Source organism: Mastigoproctus giganteus, chromosome 11 (assembly GCF_048544385.1).
Source record: "Mastigoproctus giganteus isolate SK-2022 chromosome 11, ASM4854438v1, whole genome shotgun sequence".
NCBI classification, from domain to species: Eukaryota; Metazoa; Arthropoda; class Arachnida; order Uropygi; family Thelyphonidae; genus Mastigoproctus; species Mastigoproctus giganteus.
Genome location: NC_143585.1, coordinates 112,187,808 through 112,211,334, shown reverse-complemented (window position 1 = coordinate 112,211,334; position 23,527 = coordinate 112,187,808). Strand labels below are relative to the sequence as shown.

Below are 23,527 nucleotides of genomic sequence, written 5' to 3'. Positions count from 1 at the left end.
AGATATGCACACTATTTTGTCCAGTAGACTGTGAAAATTTATTTAATTGGATTTTCTGTTGGGAAGGAATACAATGTTTGAATTTTGCAGATTAACAGATAATGGTCGCTACTATAAGGATCACTCAGTTACCCAATCTATATTTGGAAAAGTCTATTGCAGATGTTGAACCTGTAGGGAAATGCATATACATCGATGAGCCAAAACATTACGACCAGCAAGTCATTATGCAAATCGAAGCAACTGGTGAACTACGTCGCGTGTGCGGGTTGGGACACGGTATAAAGAACACCTGATACTGACCTCCGTTAATCAGTGTTATTCTTGTTCTTCGGATGGGAAAGGCAGCGGACTTAAGAGAGTTTGACAAAGGCCAAATTCTAATAGCCAGACAACTGGGTCAGAGCATATCCAAAACGGCACGGCTAGTGGGTTGCTCACGGTCAGCCATGGTTATTACCTACCAAAAGTGGTCCGAAGAGGGGGAAACCCATGAACCGCCGGCGAGGTGTTGGTAGACCACAGCTCATCGATGCTTGAGGTGAGCGAAGGCTCTCCCGGATGGAATGCTGGTGACAAGAGTAATGTGTCAAAACACACAGTACATCGAACCCTGATGAAAATGGGGCTGCATAGCTGCACGCCGCTCCAAGTGTCCATGCTAACCACGGTTCACTGGCAACAGCACCTACAATGGCCACGCGAGCATTGAAACTGGACCTTGAGTGATTGGTCATCTGAGGTAGTCTGGTCCGATGAATCACATTTCTTGTTGCACCATGTGGCTGGCTGGGTACGCGTGTGTCGTTTACCTGGGGAAGTGATGGCACCTGGAAGCACCGTGGGACAAAAACAAACTGGTGGTGGCGGTGTCATGCTTTGGGCGATGTTCTGCTGGGATACCCTGGGTCCAGTCATCCATGTGCCGGGCACTCTGACATGATGTTTAAGTAAATGTGTACCTACTTGAACATCATTGCTGACCAGGTACACCCTTTCTCGGCAACGGTCTTCCCCTCTGGCGATGCAGTCTTTCAGCAGGATAATGCGCCATGCCACACCGCCCAGATTGTTCGAGACTGGTTCGTGGAACATGAGGAAGACTTCCAGGTATTGCCCTGGCCTTCAAATTCCCCAGACATCAATCTCATCGAGCATCTGTAGTTTGTGTTGGAACAGCAACTCCGATCTGCGGTGTCTAAACCTTACAGGAGTTAAAGGAGCTGCTGGTTATGTGTTGGTACCAAGATTGGTACCACAAGACATTTAAAAATCTTGTAGTGCCCATGCCTCACTGGGTACGAGCTGTTTTAGCTACACGTGGAGGACCAACATCATATTAGGGAGATGGTCATAATGTTTTGGCTGGTGTATTCATTGGTGTATGTAGGAGATCCAGTATTTAGTAAAGTTAAATACTGTCTATTGATCAGCATTTTGATTAGCTTACCTCATCTGTCTGAGGTGGGGATACCTGATAACGGACGGTGTGCATTAACGTCTCCTAGTAAACAAAATGGAGATGGTAACTGCATAACGAGATCTTGGAGTTCCTGAAAAGTATATTGATGATTAGGCGGAAGGTAAATTAAAACCAATGTCAGAGTTACACCATTAACAATATGCATGGCAATGGCTTCTAAGGATGTTTGTAATGGAATGTGTCTGGAGGGGATACTTGAATCCATGAGAATTGCTACTCCTCCATGAATGCTATTGGTGTTAGCTCTGTCTTGCTTGAATACAGTGTAATTTTTAATTGAAACTGAGACCAGAGGTGTCAAATTAGTTTCTTGCAAGCACATTGCAAGAGGTTTGTAGTGGTGAATTAATTAATGGATATCACTGATGTTACTGCAAAGACCTCTACTGTTCCATTGGATAATGTGTTCCATTATTTGGTTTTGTAAGAGGAAGATGAATCTGTCTGATCTTTACAAGTGGGTTGTTTATGACGGTCAGGTTTAGATTTTTCTTTTCTGGGAAAACTGGGGTGTCCTGAATCATTGTTATCTTCTGTTTCATCATCTGCATGCAATTCAAGAAGATCTTGGTTGGGCATATCATCGGTATCCATGCTTGTTGGTTGTGGTTGCTTCACCTCAACAGGATCTGATTTTTGCAATTTTTCTGCCACTTTACTGTGGGTTAGATTTTGAGTTGGAATTGTGAGTGGTGTATTATTATTTGGTCCACTGACTGTGATTTAGATGTTGGATGAGTTGATAGTACTGATTAAGCCCAGTCTGCAATTGATTTGTGACTATGGGTAGCTGAAGTGCAAGTGCTTTTTGGCATGCTTAATTTAACTTGTCTTCTTGAAAAGGTACTTTATTTTCAGTCTTGTATTTTTGTATTTTTTATCCTAACTTGGCTGTGATTTAGATGTAGGCTGAGTCAATAATACTGATCAAGCCCAGTCTGCGATCGTTTTGTCCAGAGAGGCTGACACTTCTGCCTGACATGCTACTGATTCGTGACTATGGGTAGCCGAAGCACAAGTGCTTTTTGGCATGCTTAATTTAACTTGTCTTCTAACTTCTTGAAAATATACTTTATTTTCAGCCTTGTATTTCTGTATTTTTTTCCCTAACTTCCAGAGATCACAATCTTTAGAGTATGCTGGATGATCGCCCCTGCAATTAAGACACAGTGGAGCCTGTGGCTTGCATTTTGATTAAGAAGGGGTTTTGCAACCACAGTTTGCACATGTCGCATCTCCACGGCATGCTGTCTGGGAGTGACCAAATTTCTGACATTTGTAACATCTTAGAGGATTCAGGATAAAGGGTCAAACACGGCAGTTTAAAAGTAACCTGCTCTGACCGAGGCTGGTAGATTCGGTGAATTGAAGGTTAAAATTATGCTACACGTTGAGACTAAGGTACTGTCTTTTTGTATCATGATTCTCTTGGCCTGAGTTATATTTTGATCCTTTAGTTCCTGGACTATTTCTTCCTCAGGAACGTTTAATAGGTCTCATTCACTGATCATTCCATTGGAAGAATTCAGGGTGTTATGTGAAGTGACTTGAATTGGAATTCCACTTAAAGAAGTAAGTCTTAACAGTAGGTCAGAGTGTCTTGGGTGGAAGGCTTCTATTAGCAAGTCTCCAGATTGAAGACGTTTCACCATTTTTGGAGATGCTACTGCATTTTCAAGGCATCATTGTATGATGAAAGGGAGAGCTTGCTGACAGATTGTGAAGACGGAGAATGGATGATCAGGAAAGCTGGAAATTCCTGCTTGTTTGCATCCTTTTTTAGTCTTTTTGTCAGCGAGAAGTCATAATCATTTTCATGGCTGTCATGTTGAGAGCTCTTTGGTTCTAATTGTGGGAAGTCATTAAATGTCCATGTTTACATCTTTTAGCCCAGGGAGAGGGACTTTCTTCTCCCAGGTTACCAGCCTAGCCATGTGGAGGCTAGGCTGGTAACCTGGGACCAAGCGGTTATTACAGTTAGTAGAGTAAGTTAGTATTTATTATTATTATTTTTTTTTTTGCCCTCGCCTTTTTTCCCCATTATGTATATATGGGGTCAGCATTTTTATAGTTTCGGCATGAAATTTTTACAGCCGGATGCCCTTCCTGATGCCAACCCTCACCTTTCGTCCAGGCTGGGGATATGCGGTGGTCATTCCCTGACCTTCCACATCCTCCGTATTTGGTGGTAATGGGCTCGAACCCCGGTCTAATCAAGAAATGTGTGGTATGCACTGCTGCTCCTGCCCACCTGGCTACGGAGGCGCCTAAGTTAGTATTTAATATAGATACTAAAAAAAGAAAAAAAAGGTGGATTCCCTTTCTGGGTTCTTCAACTTTTTAGACAAAGAACCACTTTAAGTGAACGAAACAGAAGAAAATCACACACAAAAAAATAAGAAACAAAGACTATATCACTTTCAAAAAGCACTATAAATCACTTGGCACTTGGAGGCTGTCACCTTTATGAATACAAAAATCCTCCTCTTTACCCCTGATGGTAGTTGCATCTCTAAATAAATCCCACATCAGTACACTGTGATCACTGCGACTAAGTGGTTTCTTTACCAGCAGATTCTTAATGCATGAATAATCACTGCTGATAATCAGATCATGAGTATTACTCTCTGGATGCCTCTCAAACATGCTTCTGTAAAAAACAGCCATCCAATATATCCACACAAAAGTCTTATTATTGTGCAAGTGACAAAAACAATGCAAGTTACAATCAATATCTGGGAAGTTAAAATCCCCCATTAGAAGCCATTCTGATTTACTTTCCCACACTATTTCTCTGTACAGTTGTCGTACTCATCACACAACACACACCTACTCTCCTAACAGCATAACCTCTATAACACACAGCTACTCTCCTAACATCATAACCTCTATAACACACGCCTACTCTCCTAACAGCAAAACCTCTCCTCCCTTCCTAACCTGTCTGTCCTTCCTGTACACACTGTACTCCCCGAATTCCAATTCTGAATTCCTTATATCTGTGTGACACCACATACCTGACATTCCAACAATCCCTCTTTAATGTTTTGACCAGCACTTCAAATTCATCAAATTTATTTACTATACTCCTAGCATTGGTGTACAAGCACCTGTTCTTAATCTTAGTTACCCTAACACAGCCCATGTATTTACTTTGTCCTATGATGACTCCCAGCAGTTCTTGAAATCCCCAGCAACTCTGTTTCCATGCTGCTGCTCATAATAGAAGCAGTGCAAGAATCACTTTCACCTCTACCTGCAGCTACTGTTAATCTATTAACTGAATGCCTTAGTCAAAACTGAACAATTTTGGTTAAGGTATTAAGTTAAACGAAAAACAAATAAAACTTTATTCACATATTAAAATGAATTTTTTTTTCTTATTTCTCAGTAAATGACTGAATACTCACACAAAGCATCACTACTGTTATTCAAAATGAAAGCAAACAGCCTGGGCCACCTAACCTTGAAACCTTAAAAGTCAACTTTTAAGCACTTGTTTTTAAATTCAGTAATCCATAATTGAAAAAAAAAATAATAACAGTAATATTAAATAAATAAAAAGTAACACATCTGTGCAATTGAAAAACAGCATAAACACTACCAAAATTTATGAAATTAACAGAAAACTGAAAGACAATCCAACTATCAGAAAACTTACAACTTATCTGGAAGAGTAGCAGGTGTGAACATAATTTTTGCATGCCACAGGAAAAAATGAACTGAAATAGTAATTCATCTTTACTGAAACTTGAAAATTTGAAATGGGTAATTTGTCATTTATTTAAAAAGAGGCATTAGCATTAGTAGAGGCATATAATGCAAGAAAGCAAGCTTATTTAGCATCAGCCCAAAAAAAAACCCCACTTCCATTTCACCCCTCCGTTCATTCGAAATACCCGTCCAGCTGAGCCTTAAATTTATTTAGGCTATCAACTTTCACAACAAGGGATGGAAGTCTGTTCCACCAACCAACTACCTGCTGGCTAAAGGCAAACTTCTGCACATCTATCCTACATCTGTCTTTCCTCAATCTGAATTTATACCCTCTCAGGTGATTATTCTGAGAAAGAGGGAGCATTGAGTATGCTCAAACCAGTCAAGGCTTTATACACCTCTATCAGATCACCTTGCCGGTGCCTAGTCTCCAAACACTGTAATTTGCAAAACTTAAGCCTTTCTTTGAAAGAGCAACCCTTTGTTCCATTCACTAATCTTGTTGCCTTCCAGCAGCTCTACATCCTTCTTGAAATGAGGCCTCCAGACCTGTATACAGTACTCAAGGTGTGGCCTGACCATTGCCGTATGGCATTGGTCAGGCCACAGGAAATAATCATCACCTCCTGTATATCATTGACAAGACACCATGAGTTACTCTTGCAGCCTGTCTGCACTGCTCAGAGAACTTCATATCTGGCTGCACAATTACCCCCAGGTCCTTTTCATTCTCTACCACTGTCAGTATAGTACAGCAGAGTTGATACATTGCTCTAGGGTTGCTGTTTCCCATATGTAGTACTTTACATTTGTAAAGTACTACATATGGGAAAACTACAAGGTTAAACTTCATTTGCCACCTCTCAGTCCATCTGCTCAACCTTTCCAGATCCTGTTGCAGCAGCATAGCATTAGTAGTATCCTTAACAACCTTGGCAACCTTTGTATCGTCTGCAAACTTGGACATTAAGCTTGATATACCATCATCAATATCGTTTATAAATACAGAAAACAATAATGGACCCAACACTGAACCCTGAGGGACTCCACTAATAACATTAGTCCACGATGAGCAGTGTCCATTATTACCACTCTCTGTCATCTCCACCTCAACCACCCCTTTTATCAATAGCAGAATTTGCCTCCAATGCCACACTGCTCCAATTTCTGCATCAGTCTTCCATGTGCAACTTCCCTTAACAAAACCATGCTGTGTCCGAGCGATAACTGAAGCCTTGTCTAGATGATCCTACAGTGCTTCTTTAACCAGTGCCTCCATTAATTTTCCTGGAACAGAAGTTAAACTCACAGGTGGTCTATAATTACTTGTGTCAGCCTTTGATCCTCCTTTGTGAATTGGGTCACATTGCACATTGCCAGTATATGGGTACCACCCCAGAGTCCAAGGAAGCTCTCATAATTATGGCTAAGGATTTGCTTACTTCCTTTGCCGCCTCCTTTAATATAACTGGATAGATCCCATCCACCCCAGGTGCCTTCCTTGTGTTTCTCTTCAACAATTTCTCCTCCACTTTACTCTCAGTTATTACAAGATTATCTAGCTTACTGCCAGAGTTGAATACACCTCTGGCATTCCCCTCGCTGAATAACTCCTCATGTGTGAATGTCAATGCAAAATACTCATTTAGTTTGTTAGCTACCTGAGCAGGATCATCAACAGTTGAACCATCGATATCAAGTGGACCAATCTGATTCATCCCCTTCCTTCTAGAGTTTACATAAGTAAAGAACTCTTTGCTGTTTTTCTTTGCATTCTTTGCCAAAGATTTCTCGTAATCTGCCTTCACCTGCCTAACCTCCTTTGTAACTTGGTTACAGACCAACTGATATCTATCATAGGCTTCTATGTCACATGTTAATTTATATGTATCCCATGCATTTTCTTCTCTGCCATATGTTCATCTGACATCCATTTAGGCCTAAACCTTAAAAAATATTTCTCAGTTGGTATGTAAAGCCTAGTAGCTTTGAAGATAAGTTCTTTCAATGTTTCCCATTTTGAATTTGCTGTTGGTAACATCATCAGTTGGTCCCACTGTATAAAATTTAAATACCTTCTGAGACCATCGTAGTCGTCTTTAAGAAAGCAAAAACCCTTCCCTTTACCCCTGATGGTAGTTACCTCTTTTAACCTCTTTTCAGCTGTGATCACTGCTGATCACTGTGATCCAATCCACTGTGATCACTGCCACCTAGTGGTTCCTTTATCTGCAGATTCTTAATGTATGAAGAATCATTACTGATAATCAGATCAAGAGTATTACTCCCTCTAGTTGCCTCCCGAACCTGCTGATGTAGAAAACAATCATCCAATAAATCCACAAAAGCCTTGCTAGTGTGTGAGTGACTAACCCACAAATTCCAGTCAATATCTGGGAAATTAAAATCCCCCATTATAAGACTGTGATTTACAGGCCCACTCTATTTCCCTGTACAGTTTCTTATTATACTCATCAGTCATTAGGCCTATAGCACACTCCTACTCTCAATTATGATCTGCCAATGATGTTTTGTTGTTGTTGTTTTTGTTATTTGGTTTTTAGGAGCATTAGCAACTAAGGCCATATTGCTCTGGGAATATGCGGTGGTCATTCCCTGACCTTTCCGTATTTGGTAGTGACGGGCTCGAACCCCGGTCTAATCAAGAAGCGTGTGCTACGCACTGCTGCTCCTTCCCACCTGGCTATGGAGGCGCTCTCCCAATGCTTATGTCACACCAAACTAACTCGACGCTGCACTGTCCAGCGATGTCGACTGGCTTCACTTCCTTGGATTTTATGTTTCTTAACTAATAGCAGTTTAACTAATAGCTTAATTAATAGCTTAACTAATAGCATAATCCCTCCTCCCTTCCTATCCTGTCTATCCTTTCTGTACACATTGTACTCCCCAAATTCCAGTTCTGCCTTCCTTATATCTGTGTGATACCACGTCTCTGATATCTCAACAATATATGCCTTTGATGTTTTGAGCAATACCTCAAATTCATCAAATTTATTTACCAAACTCCTAGCATTGGTGTACACGCAAGTATATATATGCACTCTCCTACTCTTAATATAATAGTCCTATTCTAGCTACCCTAACTCAACCCATGTGTTTACTTGTACCGCAATGACTCCCAGCAGTCTCTGAAATATCCTGCATCTTGTTTTCCAGGCTGCTGCTTATTTCAATAGAAGCAGTGCAAGAATCACTTTCACCTCTGCCAGTGGCTACTGTTAATCTATTAGTCCTTGTATCCCCCCCAATCTAGCAATTTTCCAACCCACCGAACACTGCCTCGATAGCATCAGCAAATATTCTTGCACCCTTTCCATTTAAGTGTATCCCATTCCTGTAGAAGCAGTCTCTCCTGTTAACAAGTACAGGCCAGGCTGAAAAAAATTTTACCCCTTGAGTCTTGCACAATCTTTCCAGGGCCGAACTGATCGATAAGGCTCTCATCATATACTCTCTCCTATCGTGTCTTGGCAGAATTGCAGACACTTTCAAATTCAACCCTAATTCATGGCTTTTTTTTCAACAGTGACCTGTACTTGTTAAGTAATTCTGCCGATCTCCTACTCTTAATATCATTAGTGCCAACGTGTACAACTATATAACCTTTGGCATGTATTTAATAATGCATAACTTTTTTAACCTAATTAGAGTTTTCACTGTCAGATGTGTCTGACATAAGACTAATTTGTAATTAAATAAAAAATACTTTTTAAAGTAAACTATTTATGAATGGCTGCATGTCGATATATTTACAAATGTGCACCATGAATGACACGCATGACAATGGTTCATCCTAAATAACTGAACAATCATTTTACAGGTTTCATATGGCTTGAAGAATATAAAAGAAACATACAGGCTAGTTCATAAGTACGAAAAGATGGTTGACTCTAAATAAGGCTATTTTAAATATATATTTTAATTAATGTTAGCAAAATAGAAAGGCCATATATAACCTTAAAATTAAAAAAATAAATAAAAGTTTATATGGCCACTGTTTAAGTATTTTTCACAATCATACAGAGCAACACACACGCACAAAACACAATTCCTGAGAAATATTCTCAAATTCTCTTAAATACTGACTACTGAGCTTCAGCAGAGACCTGGGCTTAATACTAAGTACTTGATCTGTTAAGAATCCCCACAAATCCAGGGAGAATAGTGGCCATTCAATGGAACCCCACTGTCCAGTCCATTGATTGGGAACTTTTTGTTTGAGTATCTGCAGACAGTTTTTGCATAGTGAGCTGGTGCTCCGTCCTACATTAAAAAAAAAAAAAGAAAAGAAAAAAAGAGCAATGCTGAAAATTGATTTGACTGCATTAATGGAATGATTTTGTCTTTTAGTAGTCAGGTTAGCTTTCTCTTTTCATCCTACTCATTAGTTCCCGCAGACAGAAAAAGTCCGAAGAATATCTCCTGTGCAAATTCCAACCCAGATTCTCAAGCCAATAGCATCTAAACTGTTAAAGAATAAATGGAAGTTGTTAAGTGATAAACACAGTTATGGTGATTGATAGTTCCATTTACTTTAAATGTGTTAATCAGTCAACCAAAAACTGTCAACAGTATCTTGGTTTGCAACGCTTATGACCAAAATCCATTTGGCAAACTCCAGTCTTCGATTTGTGTCATCCTCATTCAAACTTCATAGCTACATGGATATAAACCTTGTATTTAAATTCCTTTATGATTCCATTTAAGCTTGGGTATTTTGTTCCAAACTTTGCTTTCTTTGAGACTCTTTTAGTTGTCTTTCAATATCCTCTGTTACAAGTTCCAAATTGGCAGATGTCTTTAAGATATAAGATCACAGCTTTTGATACATTGTACACTGTTCCCACTTCAAACTTTTTCACAATTCGCTTTACGGTCTTTATTGTGGGTGGTTTGTATTAAAAAAACTTCTTGAACTGGCATGCAATTTCTGCAGTATTTTCATACTTTGCATGGCATTTTGCAATTTCAATCCTTTCTGTCATTGTAAAAGTAAAGGTACTTTTACATATTTACTTCAGCAGTTATTCAAAATAATTTTCTTACTTGTGGACCACCTTGTACATACTAAGACATGCTGTTTTAATCACCTATTCATCAACTGTTTTAGAAACAACCAAACAGTTTTATAAGTTTCATTGGATTGTGCTCATTAATGGGTATGAATTATGAGTCAGCAGCATAACTATTATTTAAATAATACCTAGAACAATAAATATGAACAAAGTTGTACCTCCCCTTTTCTTTCCAATAATCCAACCAACAGAAAATTATTTTTATCTACACAAAACTGTTATTTTACATAAAGTTACTTATCATTTCCCTTGGGAAAGTTCAGTATTAAATCTCTCAGACATTCAGTGACTTAAATCAATAATTCAGTTACATTACTTGATTTTGATCTGCATTTGTGGTTTGAAAATTTATGAAAATATTTTCCAATTCTTTTTTATTGAACATATTTAAGGAACGCCTTCATAATAAATTGTTACATGGGTTCAATTTCACACCCAATAAGTGGAAGCTTTTAATGAGTAGTGATTAAATATTTGGATGATTTGAAATAGGATAACACAAGTTTTGTTCAATAATATATTTCTCAGAAAACATTATTTACAAAAAGCTGAAAACTCGTAGTTTTTGAATTTTCATTATCTCATTAAATAAGGAAATGTCCATTTATACTCTGAACAGTCAAGGCAAAAGAATTTAGAACTTCACTGTACCTATTTTATTTCAGCCGAACAGCAGCACAGTAGCTAATGATGGGCTTTGGATTTTTTGCGGCAAGGTATGTGGGCTCAATCTCTCAGTGTGTGAAACTGTGTGTGTGTACAATACCAGAGGATTGCAGCCAGCCCAAGACTATGGAATTTAAAAACATTCCAACAAATAGCTTTTAAGTGAAAAAAAAACAGCTAATGTTATTTTGGACAAAACTATGAAAAGTAGGCTTTCATAGTTTTATTCTGGTGGACACAGCATTTTTGTGTCCACCAGGATTTAAACACCTAATTACTGCAATGGTCCCAATGCTTGCAGCAGAACAAACTTTACTTTAACTACGAGTTTCCATGGTACTGCACTACTTTCAAACATATGGCATCACCAACTGGTTAAGCTGCCATTTATTTAAAAGATGAAACATGTCACAATGGCTGTTTTGGAACTAACTGGTCCCTCAGGAGATAGCAGACAGTCTAACAACAATTCCCTTACAAAATACTGATAAAGAAGTCATTAAATGTGAGCTACAACAGATGAAATCAGTATTAGCTATTTTACATTTTCAAAGTTTCAAGGAAGCAAGAGATGTGCCACCACATGGCACATCTCCTCCTGCTTCCAAGGAAGTGCGGGGAGGGGGTTAAAATAGCATCAAGCTAGGTTTCTCTGTGAATTTACTGGTTACTTCAGAAACAATTTCTTTGGCAATGCTACTTATAAGGCTACCACAATAATGAGTTTAATCCAATTTACAAAGTAATGAAAAGTATAAAAAAAAAATCAATTGAAATTTAGTATTAAACTTAGAACAAGATTGGCAATAAAATTCCCTAGAAATTAGTCATTTTCATTTTACCCTTGTGATCATGCTTTACAAACACTAATATTGATTTGGCAACTTTATAATATGATTTTGATTATAGTGAAATGAGAAATGCATTAAGAATTAAGTGAAGGAGATCTAATAAAGATCCAGGGAGACCAATCATCAAGTAGTGTGACAGGATCAAATGCATATGATATATCCAAGAAAATGGTGTGCAAAGATAGCTTTGCTTTATAGTATGCAAAATTTCTAATATCAGAATAATGTGAATAGGCCAAGGTTGAATGGTATGGAAAAATTTGGCCTGTTAGTTAGGTGCCTTAAATGCATAATTTTTAAAAAATCTGTAGAACAGATCCAATTGCAATGGTTATGTAGTCTTTCATGAATCGACTGCTCAGTTCTTTCTGGGTAACTGGGATGGTCCAAAACTAAAGACAAATCATGGCATATTCAGCTGGTAAAACTGCCCTATTAGAATAAACCAGCAAAGTGTCCAGGAGGAAGCAACTGAATATTCTGATACAGAAAAATAAGACAAATCAAACACTGATCTGTATGGTAATTAATTTATAATGTATTTAATTAATTTATTATTAATTTGGTAAAAGAATCCTTTTGTTCCCTCACCAATCTCGTAGCCCTTCTCTGCATTCATTTCAGCATATCTACATCCTTCCTAATATGAAATGTGTAAAATGCAGCCTACCATTATTGTTAGTTATGCAATGGGATAATCACTTCCCAGATCATTACACAACATTTGAATGCAGATCTACATCCTTCCTAATATGAGGCCCCCAGAACATATTAGAGCTAATCTGTAAGTTACCTACCCATATGCAGTACCCTGCATTTGCCAATGCTAAGCTTCAATTTCTATTTCTCAACCCATCTACTTAATTTTTCTATACCTTGTGGCAGTAGCATACCTTGATTCCTATCATTAATCATGATGCCAACTTTGTATCATCTGCAAACTTAGACATTAAGCAATATCATTAATAAATACAGAAAACATCAATGGGTCCAGTAATAATATCAGTCCATGAAGAGCAGTGTTCACTGATAACCACTCTGTCTTCTCCCACTCAACCATCCCTTTATCTGCAGCAGAAACTTGTCCTTAATGCCACGTTGCTCCAATCTGTAATTACCTGAAACTTCTTTATTTACTATTTTCCTAGTGACCCAGGTAACTGTTAGTCCCATTTGAATCACTAGCAGGCATTGTAATTCCTTTCCTTTTCCTGCATTTTAGGCTACTGCATGGCGCAACAGAAACAATGCCAGGATCAGTTCATGCTCCTAAAACCAAGATTGGGCACGTCAGGCCGTGTTTGTATTGGAGCATGGCATTTGTGGGAAACAATGTTTGCACCATGGGATGAAACTGGTCACTCAGAAGATCAAAGTAATCAGTAGCAGTAATTTTCCCATTCAGGATGACAAGATCTAAAAGATCCCAAGATACTGTTGACATCACTGATCCTCCTCCATGTTTGATAGTTAACACAAGACAGTCAGGATGACGTGCTTCCTTTGGCATTTGCCAAAAAATTCTGCCTGATGTCGGAAAAAAGTATGACCGATGATTCATCTGAAAACATGACATGTTTCCAATCATTACTTTTTGGCATTATTATTAGCAATGTTTTTAAATGATAATCTTTGCTTCAATAAATTTGGATTTTAATTTTTGCAGGGTACTACTTTCCTCTGACACAGCTTAGTGGTTAAAATTAACTTGTGAACTAGCTGTATCCCTTGCGAAAATTTCGCAATTGGTAGCAGAGTTTTTCTCTAGCTATCCTAAAGAAATGTAGTCTATGTCTGATAGTGCTTCGAATTTCTTTGATAATGTTTCAAATCCTTTCTCATTTCTTATTTCTGTAAAATAAAACTATTCTTTCTTTTAAGGTAGGCAGTGCTAGTAGAGAAAATTGGCCAGTTCTGTAAAATAAAACTATTCGGAATTTTTACATTTTCCCATATTTCTGCACACGTACAAAAAAATATCTTCAATTTGAGACCAAATCGGTTGGACCTATTGTACAAAATAGCTACAGCTAGCTGTACCAGTTACGAAAATTTCACAATTGGTAGCAGAGTTTTATTATTATTTATTATTTTTTTTTTTTCGGAACAAAGAACACGATTGTGCGAGCCTTCACAAACCTCCTTTACAAAAATAAAATGTTACTGTGCGAATAGGATACATGATAAAAACCTGAAGCAACTTCCATGTGATAAAAGATATTGTCAAGTTTTTATTCACCAACTGGAAAACGCACACGCTACAGTAGGCGGCATAACCACAAAACTATAATCACGGAATTTACCAACCACGAGAAGGCACTATACATATTTTGATTCAACAAGCTGCAGTCTGCCATCACTGTTATGAGTACATTTCAAACACAGTTTAAAGACAAACCACTAGGTAGATCTATAGTTCTGCAATATTATGGAAAATTCAGAAAGGCTGCCTGTTTGTGCAATCATCCTGGATGAGGTGGGGGATGAATAGAAGTCATTGAGGGTGCAGTAGAGCTGGTTTGAGGAAATTTTAGCCCAGGGAAATCATATGATGTGCCAGTCATGAGCTTTAATGCATCAAGGTCAATGGTATGCAATGTGTTACCTCACTGTTTGAGGATGAAACCTTACAAGTTACAGCTTGTAGAGAAACTGTCGACTGAAGACAAAATCAAGAGGATGGAATTTTGTTCGTAAATGCCATCATGATTAGTTTTGCAATTATACTGCCAGCTACTACAGTGTACACATTTTTTGGTTGGTGAACAAAAACTAAGATCCTCTCTCATCTGGAAGTGGTTTCAGTCTTATATACACACTGGCCAAAAAAATATGAACCTTTGTAGTAAGACAATGACAAATATGCAAATAAATGCAAAGAAAACTGTGACGTGGGGTGATAATGTGTTGCCTCACTGAGTATGAAGGCTGCACGGGCTGTTCAACTACAGTAATCCAAAGCCAGAATGGGGAAAACACATGATCTGTCAGACTTTGAAAAAGGTCTTATTGTGGGTGCACATTTAGCAGGAGCCACGATTCAAGAAAAAATAACTGGTTTCTCAAAAGTATCTGTTTCAAAGGTTTTTAATGATTGGAAAGCAAGCAGTTCTTTCATATCTCATGTGACAGGAAAACAATATTTCAAGAACAAAGCCATCATACTCTAAGGAGGGCTCCACAGAAAAATAAGGCACATCTGAATTCAACCCAGCCCAGAACTGCCCTATTTCAACCAGTATATTGCACAGCCAACTTGTTTCAGAGAAAAAAAAACAGAAAAATCCACTTGCAATGGTGCTAAGAACATCATGATTGGACATTTTTTTTTTTTTTTTTGTTAATTGTCTGACGGCACAAGAGGTTTCCTCCTCCATCTCTGCATTGTATTCTTTGTAAGTGACAGAGAACTCTGTGGAGGCAAAAGATTTAAAAAGTGTGTGGGGAGTGGCTTGTTGTGTAGTGTTCTGTTGTTTCTCTGACCATTTAGCTGTTGGGCCCCTATTTGAGACCAACTGTTGCCCACACTTTGGCACGAGGAGGCAGGCCAGGCACCCAGTAGATTATTTAAGTACTCTAGCAGTCTCTACCACCTAGTTTCCAAGGATTTCAGTGGCTATGCCTATTAAAAAAAAGGAGGGGGGCTGAACACTGGAATTTGGAAAGGCCAAAAGAGATTTACAAGAAAGCGGTAGAATTTAGACGTTGATTAGAATTTGGCGGCATTGTTAGGGGTGTACTCAGTCGGTTTAGTGAGAGAGGGGGGATACTGAAGATGGGGGGGCAAGTAGAAGGATGGGTACAATACAGTAGGAATCCCCAAAGAGGCCAGTGGGGACAAGCCCCACCAGGCAAAGTATGGGGGAAGTAGGGAGAGGAGGAGACAGAAACCTGTCTCCTCCCTGCCTTGGGGATGGGGTTTTAAAGGGGAACCGGGTTAGAGTACCCAGTTCAGAACGTTTATGTCATGTTGTGTTGATTCCAGTAGCATGGTCAAACTGCCCATCCTGCATACAAAAATTGTCCTGAACAAAAATCTATGTGTAAACGCACTTTTCACTTTCTTGTGATATGAGAGCAATATAAGCTACATAACAATCACAATAGGCAAAGAAATCATGTATTTCCAATGGCTTTGGAAGTTATAAAGGGTTCGTTGATTTATTACCATGAGGTAATTATTAAGAAAAGGAAAACACCTTCCCTTTTTTTAAACTCTGCCTATTGTCAATGAAGATTCTGTAATTATATGCAATTACAAGAAGATTCAAATCTTTTTATTATTTTTTTTTTTATCCAATCATATTGTTAAAGAGGATGGCATGTAATAGTCTCAGAAGACAAGAAATCAAAAATGATAGAGTACAGTGCATACTTCATACATTTTGAAGGTCACTTCAGATGCACAATCCTTGATAATTCAATCTTTAATAAATGTTTAAAGATGACAGAACCTTGATAACCAAGACTTCACTTTACCTCATGGATATTCCATGAGGTAAAGTAAAGGTTTCTATGAGAACTGTGAGATAAATTGATCACAGAAATCTTATTTGAATAGAAATATAGCTTGGAATTTGCATATAATTATAATGAATGACAATCGGTATGAAAGTAACGCTTCCTAATTTTTTGCTTTCAAATGTGGTGCCATAGATCATTTCACACATCACTGCATAGTCACTAGAGGTCTCTAGTTTCACCACATTGAGTGGTGCCGTGATTGGTCTCATGAGTGCAGGACACAAATAGCTGAAAATGGTGGATGTTACAGATATACGTATCAAACAAAGTGTGATTACTGAAATTTTTGACAAAAGTAGTGAATGGATCAAAAGTTATTCATTAACAAATGAAAGCTATATACAAAGTATGATGATTCTATCCCTTCTGAATGCTAGATAAAATTTCAGTCTAAGTCGTTTAAATGGGGCCAAGAATCCAAATAACATCACTCCTGTTCAGGATGACCAAAAGTAGTGAAAATTCCAGAAACATGTCAAAAAATTGAAGAACTGGTTATGCAGAACAGACATATTAAAGTTTCTTAACTGCCATTTAATGTATAATATCTGGGTGGTCAGTACTGACCAACCTCCATGAACACCTAGCCATTACAAAGGGTCAGCTCTCGCTGGGTGTCAAGAATGCTCACACTTGTTCAGAAACAGTGAAAGGCTAAAATTTATTAGGAAATTTTACACACACAAGATGCACAACCACATGATTTTCTTTCAAGAATTGTAAATGGTGATGAAATATTTATTCATAACTGGGATCAAAAAAAAAAAAAAAAAACAGGAGTCCATGCAGTGGAAATATGAGTCACCACGACCCAAAAATTTCAGAACTCAACTCTCTGCCAAGAACATCATAGCCACCATTTTTTTGGGATATGGAAGGAATGTTTTTTCACAGACCATATGCCTTACAAGAAACAATCACTGGAGATATCTAGTGCTGCTTTTGAAAGAAAAGGAAAATTGACAAGAGTTATCTTGCTTCTTTATGATAATATAACTGTACACAAGTACAATAAAACATTTGCTACTGAATCTCATAAAGCAATTACAGATTCCAGACGTTAAACCACTTGCACCACAAGTCCAGTCCAGACCTTCAGTGATTGTTTTCCTCTTCAGAATCTGAAGAAGCACCTGTGTGGGTGCTGATGTTCAAGTGACGACAATTTCAGAGAAGCTATGAAGATAGCTTTTTCAGAAACCAGACCAAAACTTATTTTTTTCAGGTATTTCATCTTTTTCCTCAAACTGGAGGGTTAAACTCAAGGTGATATATATATATAAAAAATAAAAAATATATATATTTAGGCTGTTATTTATTATAAAGGTACATAAATATTTTAACAACTCATGTAGCAGAAAGGCTTCATTTTTCTGTCTTTCATGCCGCAAAGTCTTTCCTAATGCTCACCCCGTGTAGGCAAATAGAGATATACTGGACATTTGTTTACAGATTAACTAACATTCTTTGCTACAGATTAATATCGCATTAAACTGTCCCTTAAGTAAACAGCAAGAAAAATCCAGAAAGTGATGGACTGATAAGTATTATGCAATTCTGTAACAGGAAAGCTATGAGATATATCATTAGCCAGATGTAGGACCAGCTTGGCATTCGTCAAACCATTGGTGATGGTTTGAAACTGACCTGATTCAGCTGATATCTTCTTTATAACCATCCAGCAAATATTAGTAATTTACATATAAACAAACACTCACAGTAAAAACAGGAAACATACAAAGAATTAATTAAGTATAGCACTATACTGAAAGGTAATTATAAATGAGCAGGTACTACCACTCTTCTTTATAGAGAATATTACAGAGTTAAAGGATAAGGATCGCAGAGAATATCATAGATATTTACTGTAACATAAAAAAGAAGAAAAAAAAGGAATATTCTCAAAATGTTGAAAAATTAAATTTTGATTGTCTGTGCTCTTCATTAAGCTAATACTCATACAGTATTTTTTTGATGAAAAGGAAGTTACATGGGAAGCAAGTTTGCTGTAGTTAAGTGATATTTTATAGTTATATTTTTATACTTATGTTTGGGAAAAGATAATAGAATAAATATTATAAATAAAAACAATTGAAAACAGTCATATTACAATGCACATTGTATTTAAAAAAAAACAAACAAACAAACAAAAAAAAAAAACACTTACCAATCCACTTTATATAGGAATTTAGCAGAGATATTACTCCTTTAATGTCCCAGACATATGGATATAAATCATATAACAAAGACCTATTTGGACAAAACGTCAGGCGTACTAACAACCTGCCAACAGCATGAGTCATTTGGTCAAATTTGGCAGCTCTTGCATACCATTCTTGAACCTCTGGATTATCTGGCTCATTTGTTTTTTTCCTTCTGTGCTCGGACACAATATGTCCATGAGTCTTTAACCAATAAAATTCTTGTAAAAACTGGAGACCTTGTCTTCCATGTTCAAAGGGTAAATAAAATAAGTCAACTAGTAAAGCAATTTCTTCATAAGTCAGTTGTTTTGATTCTTCTTCACTATTAGAATTTGTACTGTCAACAGGTTCTGTTTGCATTTCTTCGGCTCCATCTTGATCTTTAGATTGATCACAATGATTGGAATCAACTTTCCCAACACTTTCAGAAACACATGATTGTTCTAAATGAGACTCAGGTTTTGGTGAATTAGCTGGAGACGGATTACAGTCCATTGGTTCAAGAATAGCCTCCTCTTTTGGTTCAGGCGGTTGTACAGGGGAAACCAATGAATTAACAAGTTCACTAGAAAGTGGATGAAATGTGGAATCCTCTGCACCTAATGTGCTAATTATATTGGGACTAGTCAAACCAGGCTGAGATAATGATGTTGCTGCCATAGTAATAGCCATGCAGGTATTCACTACTGGATTTGGACATGCAGGAATAGGAGTAGGCACAAAAGGTGCTGGAACTACTCTCCCATAGGCATTTTTAGCTCTGTAAAACTCCATTAGCCAATCAGTTATTGCAGCTTTTAAAGCTTTCTTAGGGTGATATGTATTTGGACCTATATGAGACGGAATGTCTTCTACTGAGCCATTTTCACTTTCTGCTTCTAATTTGATATCAGCAGTTACAGAATCATCTGTTAAAAGAAAAATCATATCTTAATTTTTTTTACATCCAAATAAATTATAAATTTAACTGTTTAAAATGACACAGGGAATATTTATCATTATTTAACATGCAAAATGAACTGGCATACTTATAAAAAAAAACAGTACACAAATGCTTAACATTTGGCAACAGTAATTTCATTTGCTGCACAAGAAATTACGCTATTTTTCATAAATTTACGCCCGCAGAAAAATTCCAATTTCACATTTTCAGGGAATTATTGTGTGTTATCAATATAGTTCAGGTTTTATACGTTTTTCGGAAGTCCCCTTTCCTATTTTATAATGAATTAATCACAGAAAAAAGACCTTGGAAAAATTAGCTAGATGAGATGAGAGGTGGCATTGAGGTTAACATAAAAAAAAATAAAAGACACTGCATATAGGAAGTTGCAATCCAAGAATATACTAATTGGGTGGTATCACAGTTAAGGCAGTGGGGAAAAAAAAGACCTGGTGGCAATTGTGTAGTCACATATAAAGTTCACTGAGAGGCTGCTAGGTCAGCTCATGGGGTTCTTTCAATGATATTGAAGAATTTTGTCAGAAGGAGCAAGGAGGTGACCACACTGTTGTATAACACAATGGTTAAGCTATTTATTGCATTATACAACCACATGCATACAAGCCTGGAAGCCTCATTTTAGGAAGGATCTAGATCTGTTAGAATGGCTGCAGAGACAAGCAACAAATTTAATCAATAACACATTTTCTTTGAAGGGGATGAGGAGTTGTTTCCACTGTTTGAACTGCACCTTTATCTCTAACTGAAGGTGATAGACTTGCATCTCATCCATGGTCACAAACCTTGTGTGGAAATTTGCTGGATCTGCTTGAAAATGATGCAAAAGTTCACTTGACAAATTGTGTGTTTTTGGTCTGCTGTTGGCAACTTTAGGACCCATCATGATAACTTTTTTTTTTCATAGCAAGAACCTGTTATATGATACATACATTCAGGTGAGATGCCCAAGGTGCTGGCAAAGTACCGAATTGTCACTAGTTAATAACACATTACCAGATCATGCACAATGTCAACAACTTCTGGATTGATGGATGTTGCAGTTCTTCCAATGTGAGACATCTTCCAGGCTCTCCCATCCTTGTTTAAATTCTGCTACTCCTGCTTAACCATGGAATAGGAAGAGGCATCCTCCCCAATGTTGTAACCATATCCTCATGAACTACCTTTGACATTAGTCCCTTTTTTCCCTGAATACTGGATGAGTGTAGTGTGATTGATTTTGTCCATCTTTCCTGCAAAACAACATTCAAACACTTGTTGACTTCAGGACCTGTAATTTAAAAACACAGTATTGAAACTTCATGAAACTTGTTGGGTTATTATTCGAAGTGTATTGCATTAAGTATAGAAATTTTTAACACTGTCCCACTACCCTTTTGAACTTAGGCCACGAACTTTTCAAACACCTCTTGTATTGTTAAAATGTTTAAAGAGAAGCAAAAGAAGCATCTAAATTGCCCTCAGAAGTTCTGCTGCGCACGCATGTGTGTGTGGATGATTTACAACAAAAATTCAGAGGAAGAATTCATTTCCGAAGGAAATGAATTCTTCCTTTGAGTTTGACTTTCTGAGGGAATGAAAATTAGCTATATATCATCCATTTATAAAAAAGGAAATAGGCAGAATCCTGGGAACTATAGAGGCCTAAGTGTGAATTGAACTATGTCCAGATTGTACTCTAAGGTGCTTCAGTTAAAATTACAAGAGGAGGTGATAAGATTAGCGAAGAACAAAGTGGATTTAGGTCTGGTAACACATGTGCGGAGTTCGTTTATTCAGCAGCAACTAGTGGAGAAAAGAAGAGCAAGGAATAAAGATACCTACTTTGCCTTCATTGACCTAGAAAAGATTTACAATTCTGTTCCAAGAAAGGAATTATGGAAAGCCTTACAACAGATGTCAACTGATTCAGAACTTGAACTAATTAGGCAATATGATAACAATGTGGCATTTATTACAGTTGGAAAGTCTATCTAACCCAATCTATCCAACAAAGGGGCTGAGGCAAGCATGTAGCTTATCACCTTTATTGTTTAATGTTTTCTTGCAAGAATGGAAAAGAAGCTGTTGTAGAATGGAGTACCAATTAATTACAGATATTTATGTAATCTCAATTTTGCCTATCATCATCTCATCATACCACAAGAAGCTTATGATTTGGAATACATGTTAACACAACTGCATCTTACATATTACCAAAAGTTGTCTCAATATCAATTTAACAAAAACACAATTCATAAGCACAACAGAGCACCCACATCTGGTGAGTATGGGCTTGGCACACCCAGGGTCCTGAGCTGGATATCATCATTCTCCTCTTTCTTGGTGATTCCCTTCTACCTCCCTCTCTCAGGGTAACTCGGAAATTTTTTTTTTTTTTTTTAGCTGGTGCTGTTTGTTTGTTTGTTATTTGGATTTTAGGAGCATTAGCAACTAAGGCCATATTGCTAGGGGGATATGCGGTGGTCATTCCCTGACCTTTCTGCATCCTACGTATTTGGTGGTCACGGGTTCGAACCCCGGTCTAATCAAGAAGCGTGTGCTGCGCACTGCTGCTCCTGCCCACCTGGCTATGGAGGCGCCTTAGCTGGTGCAGTATAAGCCTCAGGCTTTCTTGCACTATATGGCTAGTAGTAATAATAATAATAATGTGGACGAACTGGAAGTTATACAATCTACACATGCAAAACCTGTTGACTTTTTCACGTATCTTGGATGTATCATACCTAAGGATGGACTGGGGAAAGAGAAAGTTAGCACATGAATTCATCAAGTAGGAAGATTCTTTGTGCCCTCAATTCTATATGGTAGGACAACAATATCTCCCTGAAAACAAAAAAAAAAAAAAAAAATCAGACAGTCATTAGTTGAATCGGTACTTTGAAGGCTTTTGCACGCAGATGAATATATTATAGAACGAATTGAAAACAGGAGGCTGAGATGGTTTGGACATCTTCTACACTTGAATGAAGAGAGTTGGCCTAAAATTTCATATTAGTGGATGTGAGGTGTGGACACTGAAAGGGTTACAAAAAGAAGCTTGGGGCACTAGAGATGGTCTACCTTCATCGAACTGCTAGAGTATCCAAGCTTGAGAGGGTCACGAATGAGGAAATTAGAAGGCTTTTGCACGCAGATGAATATATTATAGAACGAATTGAAAACAGGAGGCTGAGATGGTTTGGACATCTTCTACACTTGAATGAAGAGAGTTGGCCTAAAATTTCCTATTACTGGATATCACAAGGGAAGAGAAGACAAGGATGCCCTAGAAAATCATGGAAGGAGGGTGCAATATCAGCTATGAGAGAAAAATTTGAAAGCTGATTTTGCCAAAATCCATCGACTTTAGAAAATGGGAACAACAAGGCGACAACCTGTCATATTAAGTCGAATGTTGATAGACAGAATAATTTATTTTATTTTATTTAAAATCTACAGTATTACCAACCATGCATATGCTTTTTACTTTAGTGTAAGACTGGTGATTAGGACAAAACTGGGCTCTACATATTTGCTTTGTTACATGCACAAATCTAAGGATGCGGCTAACTGGGAAAATTAAAGAATTATGCCTTTTGCTGTTCCTATGGTGTAGTGAGAACCATGCAGCCACACTGACAACTGCATAACAAAAATATCAGGGATATCCAGAAAAAACAAATACAGCATCAAGTACCTAACATATCATCTGCAATAACACCTGTTCCATAAAATAATGACCTAACAATACCAGATGGATAAAGGAAGCAACGATGAATACAATGCAGATTCTTGTGTTGCTGACAAACAGGTATGGACTACCAACCAGAAAATTATAACATATCACATTTATTTAAGCAAGAAAAGTTGAATGACTTAGTTTGTGATTTAAACTTATCTGAAGAGCAAGCTCACTCCTTGGTTCTAGGTTATAACAATGGAAGTTTCTCAAAGCAGGAACTAAAATTACAGTATATCAAAAATAGCATAAACTGTTTTAAAAATATTTTTTTAAGGAGGGTGGTACGTGTTTCTGT

General features: G+C 37.6%; 1 protein-coding gene across 1 annotated transcript in view; it reads right to left on the bottom strand.

Moving 5' to 3' along the window:
- Positions 1-23,527, bottom strand: part of Oga (O-GlcNAcase) — a 402,181-nt gene that overhangs the window by 114,619 nt on the left and 264,035 nt on the right. Inside the window, exon 8 of the mRNA XM_090385453.1 lies at positions 18,508-19,452. Coding sequence (XP_090241579.1) covers positions 18,508-19,452 — 945 coding nt within the window. The remainder of the gene's footprint in view (positions 1-18,507; positions 19,453-23,527) is intronic.